Source organism: Arachis ipaensis, chromosome B9 (genome assembly GCF_059453495.1).
Source record: "Arachis ipaensis isolate K30076 ecotype BB chromosome B9, ASM5945349v1, whole genome shotgun sequence".
NCBI classification, from domain to species: Eukaryota; Viridiplantae; Streptophyta; class Magnoliopsida; order Fabales; family Fabaceae; genus Arachis; species Arachis ipaensis.
This window is the reverse complement of record NC_142444.1, coordinates 134,469,397-134,477,736: the sequence shown is the minus strand read 5'-3', so window position 1 is coordinate 134,477,736 and position 8,340 is coordinate 134,469,397. Positions and strand designations below refer to the sequence as shown.

At 27.9% G+C, this 8,340-nt stretch overlaps 1 protein-coding gene across 1 annotated transcript; it reads left to right on the top strand.

Moving 5' to 3' along the window:
* Positions 1–968: 968 nt before the first annotated feature.
* Positions 969–8,340, top strand: LOC107619495 (3-isopropylmalate dehydratase large subunit, chloroplastic). The gene is made up of 15 exons (XM_088499709.1): positions 969–1,169; positions 1,307–1,444; positions 1,538–1,708; positions 4,826–4,978; positions 5,233–5,301; positions 5,620–5,736; positions 5,824–5,898; positions 5,990–6,067; positions 6,169–6,264; positions 6,359–6,408; positions 6,513–6,567; positions 6,714–6,845; positions 7,030–7,077; positions 7,455–7,613; positions 8,080–8,340. The coding sequence occupies exons 1-15, from the start codon at positions 1,134–1,136 to the stop codon at positions 8,218–8,220; spliced, it is 1,518 nt and encodes a 505-aa protein (XP_088355835.1). The 5' UTR covers positions 969–1,133; the 3' UTR covers positions 8,221–8,340.

The following is an 8,340-nucleotide window of genomic DNA, read 5'->3' as shown; positions in this document are numbered from 1 at the left end:
AAATTTCTTCAATAATCAATATGTGTTTCTTGTAAATTCTCAAAGAAATTTAAGGATTATTTTTTCTAATTTTTAATTACATAGCATATTTTTGTCCAAATTCTTGTGAAAATATTTTAAGAAGATTTTATATTTATATAGTCAAGTATATTTAGGTTTATAAAGCAGCTTTACTTTTAATTAACTGAAGTACCATACATCTAATTTTTAATCAAAATAAGAGCAATCACATCCATCTAGTCACTTAAGATGCTTTTTAATTTTGGTACTGTGATTTGAGTGGTGTTTTTTAATAATATTAAGATGATGTATACTTTTTATGTAGAAATCATAAATTTGACTTTGTAATTTTAAATTTTTTTTAAAACAAGCAAATTTGAGGATTAATTTTTTTATTTTAAATTTTTTTAAAATACAAATCTAATCCTCAAATTTGTATTTTAGTATTAAAAAATTTAAATGTATAAATATAGTGAAAAAAATTTTATTTCAATATAAATTGAACCTTTTAATTTATGTACTATGAAATCTAACTTTCAGATTTTTTTTATAAAATTTATTATTCTTCAAATCTAAAGGTTTAATTTATTATTTAAAATTAAAAAAATTAAAATTTATACAAAAAAATACACTAATTAACCATTACAATAAATTACACATAATTTTTTTTTCATTTTTAAAAAAATTAGCCCACATAAGAATTTCTGATTCATCAACTTATTTGGCTGAGCAGTGAATAGCTTTATGGATATAACTTTTCCGAATTTTCGAAAAGTATCCATGGAATGGGAAGCCAAATTGATGTTTTCTACCTTCCTTAATGTATGTTGTTACACTTGGCTTGTCTGCTCTCTTTTATTCAACGAAAGGTGAAAAGAAATATCCCGTCACAATAAAATAATCATTGTGTATTTTGACTCCTACATCTGTACAACATATAGTATGTAGATTATTGCCTTAAACCATTTGATCTCAGCATCAAAATTCTTTTTGTTCTTTACTTCTCACCAAATTCTCTCTGAAGAAAAAAAAAAAATAACACTTCTTATATTTCTCCCTATAACACTATATAATATATGATTATTTGATCCTCCAACTTGTTCTGCCTATATTAACTAAGTGTTATTTCACTCATGGCTCTCATTTCTTCACCATTCATTACTAGAAAGGTCTAATCTCCCTAACTAGTTACCATATATTTCAAATTCCAAGTTCTTGAACTTTTATAGAGCTGAATATATAACTAGCAGAAATTTATAATTTTGATTAATATTTATTATTTTGTGTGTATAACTTTTGGTGGCAGAATGGTTTGTGTGAGGTTGACTTTCCTTCATCTTCATCCTTTGTCACTGATTTGAGATGCAAGAAGACAAGATCAAAGAAGATTGTTTCTGTTGTGTCAACTCAGCAGAACAAACGCAACCCTTCTTCATATGGCTCAGTTAGTTTCATTCAACTCTTTACTTCAAATTATTGAAGCTAACTATAATTAAGTACTAAGGGTGAGTTCTTTTTGGTTGATGGTGCACCTAAGGCCAAAATTGCCTTGACTACAACAGAGAAGATACTGGCGAGAGCTTCGGAAAAAGGATTGGTGAATCCGGGTGAGAACGTGTGGGTTAATGCAGATGTTTTGATGCTCAATGACCTTACTTGTCCTGCTGTCTCTGATATCTTCAAGAGAGAGTTTGGCAACAATGCTAAGGTATCTTCTTTTGTGACTCCACAATTCATTCATACAGGATACGTCTTTATGTGAACGATAATAGTTAAGATATTGACACAGAGATGAATCTGGTGAAAAAAGAGGGAGTATTTGCTACTATTAGAAGTTTAAAAACAAATTAATAAGTACATATAGATTAATATATTTTGATTCTATTATTATATTATCTTTGTTCTATTAAAATTTCAGTTTTGGTATACATTAAGTCTTTTTGTCAATCAGGTCTAATTAAATTGGCCGAAATTCAACAAAAACTGTTTTTATTACACGCATCGTGTATACACGCGTGCTTCACTAACGCAAATATATTCTTTTTCGTCTTTGCGTTCCTTCTTCTTCGCATTCTTCCTTCTTCGCATTTCTCCTTCTTCTTTATCGTGTGCCTTCTTCTTCTTCTCGTGTTTTTTCCCATCATCGTTCTTTTATTGCTACGTTTTTTCTTTTTCTCCTTTTCTTTCTAATAATTTTGCAGCAGCATTGATTTTTCTTTTTTTTTTATTTTATTTCTCTTAAGAAAGTGAAATAAGAAGAATTATGAAAAAATGAAATAAGAAGAAAATGATGAAGATAAAGCAGCAAAATGTAAGGAGGAAGAAGTTGAAGAGTTTTGAATTATGCAAAATTTATCAGGAATATAGTTTTAATGCTGTATTTTTTAGATTTTACACCAAAATTTTGCTAAAAAACACAAAAATATAATTTTTAATGTTATATTTTTTTCTTCTTTTTTTTCTCTTATTTCTTTCTTTCTTTTAGTTGAATGAATGTAAGTTTATCTTCTTTCTAGTAATTTTATAGTACTATATTTTTTTTCTTTTTCTTTATTTGATTTTTTTGTTTTTATTCTTGTTAAGAGAGTAAAACAAGAAGAAATTTGAGAAAGTAAAACAAAAAGAAAAAAATGAATAAGAAAACAAAAAGAAGATGATTATGAAAAAGAAGAAGAAGAAGCAGTAGCAGCAGAAGATGAGAAGAAGAGAAGAAGGAAGAGGAAGAGTTTTGAATTATGTAAAACTTATCAGAATAAAAATATACCGAAATTTCTTAACAAATACACATAAATTTCTTAGTTTTTATACCGAAACTTTACTACAAAAGTATAAAAATATCTTCCTTAATGTTGCATTTTTTTTCTTCTTCTTTTGTTTATTTCTTTCTTTGTTTTTAGTTGAATGAATGTAAGTTTATTATTTCTATTCTTGTTAAGAAAGTAAAAGAAGAAGAAATTTGAAAAAGTAAAACAAGAAAAAAAATAAATAAGAAAAAAAAGAAGATGGTAATGATGAAAAAAAGAAGAAGAAGCAGTTGCAAGACCTAGAATAATTTATCATAGCCTAACGCAAGTAGTTATGGAATGATTAACACTTTAGTACTGCGACATCTCATTAGCAAGTTAATGTGCAGGAATAATCGGATAAATTATGTGCTTTTTGGTCGGGTTGTAGATAATATTCTCCCTCACCTTAAAGAAGGAAGAGTTGGACCATATCATTATGCTGAGTTTTGAATTATGCAAAACTTATCAGAATATAAATATACCGAATTTCTTAATAAATATACATAAATTTCTTAGTTTTTACACTGAAATTACTTAATAATTATGATACGCAAACTTAGTTCGAAAATAAGCACACAAACAAAACTAAATTATGAACATAAACACATCCAAATTAATTTAATATGACAAAAATTTAACGATAATGATAATAATAACGACGATAACGATAAAAAAGATGATGATAACGATAACGATGATGATGATGATGATGGAGAAGGAGGAGGAGAAAAACGAATGAAAAGAATAAATCAAATGGAAAAAGGGAAGAAGAGGAGGAGAACGTAGTGATGGTGGTGGTGATAATAATAACGAAAGAAAAAAAAAAAGAGAAAAAAGAAGGAAAAGAAAAAAATAGTAACTGAGATATTAGTAAGGAGGAGGAGGAAATGGAGAAGGAGAAGAAGAAGAAAGAGAATAAGGAGGAGAATGAGAAGGAGAAAGAGAAGGAGAAGGAAACGGAAGAAGAAAGAGAATAAGGAGGAGAAGGAGAAGGAAACTGAGAAAGAAAAGACGCATGATTTGAAAAGTGATTATAACAATTTGGTTAGATTTAGTTAAATATTTTGCTTAGATGTAGATCTTTATTCTTAAAATTTATGTTAAAAGAAATTTTATATTATTACATTTAACATAAAATAATATTTTTAAAACTAACCAAGTAATTAATTACTGAGCTAAAATTTAATTTTTTAAATATAAATAAAATTATTAGTTTTTCTTTTTTAAAAAAATTGATTAAGATAAAAAAGAGAATACTCTATTGTACAAATTTGAGTGGTATAGAGAGAATATAATTTTTTTTATAGTTATTTTTTATTATTTTATTATTATTTAAAATGTGAGTCCTACCTTTATTAATCTCTCTTTCATTCTATTAAAGAAAAAATCTATAAACTTACATCTTTACCATAATTTATAATATATATATCAAAATTAAATTTAAAAATATATATAAAATACAATATTTAATCATTTTAAAATAAAAAGAAAAAACTACTTCAATTAATTTTTTTATTATTTTAAATTAATACACTTTTCAGTTTTTGTACATAGGTCTAGTTTTTTTGGATATTTATATATATAATTTTAATTTCAAAATATAAATATATCAATATTTAACAAAATTTATATTAGTATATTTTTACCTTCATAACTAAAATATTTTAGGTCGGTCGCTGTCGATACATATTATGTTAGTTATCATCTTCATATAAACCTAACTGAAACTAACTGCACATTGGAATTGGGAACTCCTCGATGTAACTAACTAACTGACTATCATAATTAGTGAATCTAATCAAAGGTTTTTACCTTGATCATTAATTACTATATCACAGTTCACAGTAAGAAGGACGTAACTAAAGAATTGTTGTTTACAAGTATTCATACTTTGATTTCCAAGTATCTTAAAAACCTTTTACATTATAGGTTATTAAACTGAGAATGCATTTGATTTCAGTAGACTAATATATAGGCAGTTGAAATTAACACTATAGTTTCTTAAATCTTTAATAATGGCTATTTTGTGATTATTAAAGGTATGGGACCGTGAAAAAGTTGTAGTCATTCCTGATCATTACATATTTACAAATGATAAACGGGCACACCGTAATGTGGATATTGCAAGAGAGTTTTGCATCCAGCAAGATATCAAGTTCTTCTATGACATTCAAGATCGCAGCAATTTCAGGGTACTATTATTTCTCTCTAATCTGTGACGTCCAGTGTTTCTTTTTTCTTTGTTTTTGCCATTGCAACGTTTATACACAGCATATAGGTAGTAGTTCGCAAGAAGTTAAAACATACTGGTTAAATTAGATGTGTGTGTAAAACTCTTATTAAATTGACGATTATTTATAAATTATTTAATTCAATAATGTTGAGAATAAGACTAGTCAGTGAAAAGATTAATTAGGCCAATGGTTGACCATTTTATATGCTGCAGGCTAACCCAGATTATAAAGGTGTTTGTCACATTGCTTTGGCACAAGAGGGTCATTGTAGACCTGGAGAGGTGAATTTTGTCAACAAAGCTATTTGATACCTTACAACAACATTTGTGTTACCTAGATCATTTTTCATTAATTGGTAGATGCAGGCTCAATGGTAATTAGTTAGTCACTTTAGCATATGCCAATTAGAATATAAATAATCATAGCCACACATTAAATAACTAACAAGCTAAACTAATTTATATTCTAATTAGCATCTGCTAAAATGATCACTAACTAATTACAATTGAGCATGCATCTATTGCTAATGAAAATTATCTAGGTAACAATTTGGTTTTCAAAATTGTTCTAATCACTTTATATATATACATGGATGGTAGGTCTTGTTTGGTACAGATTCTCACACAACATCTGCAGGAGCATTTGGACAGTTTGCTACTGGAGTTGGTAACACTGATGCAGCTTTTATATTAGGGACAGGGAAGATCTTACTTAAGGCATGTAATTAAGCATAATGATCATATTTGAGTGATTCAATTGTATTCCATTTTACCAATTACTGTCATTACTTAATTAAACTGCAGGTGCCTCCAACATTAAGGTTTGTATTGGATGGTGAAATGCCAAACTACCTGCTTGCAAAGGATCTAATTTTGAATGTAAGTGATGGGTATCTCTCATATCACATCATGTTGTTCTTCCATTTGAATGAAATTTAGTGATGAATATGCTACATTAACCTTGGTTCAGATCATTGGTGAAATATCTATGTCTGGTGCTACATACAAAGCCATGGAATTTGTTGGGACCACTATTGAGAGTTTAACTGTATGTACAACAATTTATACACTTTTTTTATAATTATTTATTTTAAAGCTAATGTTATTACAAGCCTAACATTTTTGGATTGGTGTTGTGTTATATTTTAGATGGAAGAAAGGATAACACTATGCAACATGGTTGTAGAAGCTGGAGGCAAAAATGGTATCATTGCTGCTGACAATACCACATACAAATACCTTGAGGTTGATCTTAATTAGAGTTAATTAATTCAGTAATTTATTATTATTAATATTATTGCATGAATCATATATTATATTGCTTATTTATGTGGGACAGGATAAAACATGTACACCATATGAACCAGTTTTTAGTGATGAGAAAGCAAGGTAATATATAGGTATAAATTCTCTTTTGTTTGTTCTTACATGATATTTGTTCTTTGAAATTTAGATTTATTACTATTATTTCTTTTTCTTTTTGTTGATGCTAGATTCCTGGCCCAATATAGATTTGATGTATCAAAATTGGAGCCATTAGTTGCAAAGGTTACATACTTCAACTTTATTTGATTTTATTTTCTAATTTTCATGCCACTAAAAAAAATTAAAAAAAGGAAGAAATAAAACTTACTTTACTTTTTAACTATTTTTGATATCATGTTAATGTATATATATATGAACTACATATGCAGCCACATTCCCCAGATAAGCGTGCTTTGGCAAGAGAATGCAACAATGTGAAAATTGACAGAGTATATATTGGATCATGCACTGGGGGCAAAACACAAGATTTTATGGCTGCTGCAAAAGTTTTCTTAGCTGCTGTAAGTTTATTACCATATGCACCACTACAAATTAAATTGTCACTTTAATATGAAAACTGCATACTCTTCAATGGAAAACCATCCATTTTTATTTCACTTTTTTAGTAACTTTTATTTCTTTATGTACACAATAGTCATGCTCATTTCTCCCATTCTTATTTTACCATATTTTTTCCCCTTGTAGGGAAAACGTGTCAAAGTTCCTACATTTCTAGCTCCTGCTACACAGAAGGTGTGTTAATTATGCGTATTAATTACTATGATTTAGCTAACAAAGACAAGTGTCAAGTGTACTCAAAATAAAAAATTTCAAAATATTTATTATATTTAACAAATTAACTACTTTTTACATTTAATCGTGTAAATGGATTATCCAAAAGAACGAATGTGATTGAACGTGTAAATGGATTATCCAAAAGAACGAATGTGATTGAACGACTGTATAAAATTTTTTATATTATCAATATATCAAAATTAAACTCATGAAAAATATATAAAAGTTATAGAACACTAAACAAAATAAGTATTTTTAGGACATCTGTTAACAAAATATTTATTTATAATATGAAGTTTATAATCACCAATCATTATAATTAAAAAAAAAAAAAGGTTTGGATGGACTTGTATACTCTTGAGGTAGCTGGGTCCGGTGGGAAGACATGTTCAGAAATATTTGAAGAAGCTGGTTGTGACACACCAACAAGTCCTAGCTGTGCTGCATGTATGGGTGGACCTCGAGACACATATGGACGCTTGAATGAACCTCAGGTAACCATGTCTTATAATACAAATTCAGATGCAATTGCTGTGGATTGGACTCAATTGCAGATCAACCTAATAATAATAAGAGAAATGTTTTTCGTATAGTTAGTAATTATCATAACTGATAAGTTCAATTCCTTCTATTTATCTTTTTTTTCATCTTAACATGTTTAAATAACTACAGTCAATATATAACGAACAAAAAAATAGGTAAACATATGTAATCATCAACCTCTCTGTAACCATACATTTTTTACTCTCTCTCTCTCCCTCTCTCTTTCTCTCCCCCCCTTCCCCTGTTTTTATTTTTCATTTTTTTTATTGAGTCGTCGTAGGCACCAAAGAGAGACTGTACAAATGTATATATTTTCCCTTGTTATTTCTGAAAAGGATTTGATTGCACATATAAATATAAGAGGATGTTTCAATTTTTTTAAATGTAATTAATGAAAGGAATTGAATGTGGATGTAGGTTTGTGTGTCAACAACAAACAGAAATTTTCCTGGTAGGATGGGCCACATTGAAGGACAAGTATATCTTGCTTCTCCTTATACTGCAGCAGCTTCTGCCTTGACTGGTTTCCTTACTGATCCCAGAGATTTCTTGTTCTAATTAAGCCACTTTGATACGTGTGAATGTTTGTAATATAAAGAGTTTGAGTATTATTTATTAGTGATTAATTTATATTTTTAAATATTAAAATATTTAATTTAATTTGATGTATTTTAATTT

Excerpts from the sequence above, each read along its gene's own strand:
- LOC107619495 (XM_088499709.1), top strand. The coding sequence starts at position 1,134 with ATGGCTCTCATTTCTTCACCATTCATTACTAGAAAG. Across the intron at positions 1,445-1,537 it reads ACCCTTCTTCATATGGCTCA|GCCAAAATTGCCTTGACTAC; the intron begins GTTAGTTTCATT and ends GGTGCACCTAAG. Across the intron at positions 7,614-8,079 it reads GACGCTTGAATGAACCTCAG|GTTTGTGTGTCAACAACAAA; the intron begins GTAACCATGTCT and ends ATGTGGATGTAG.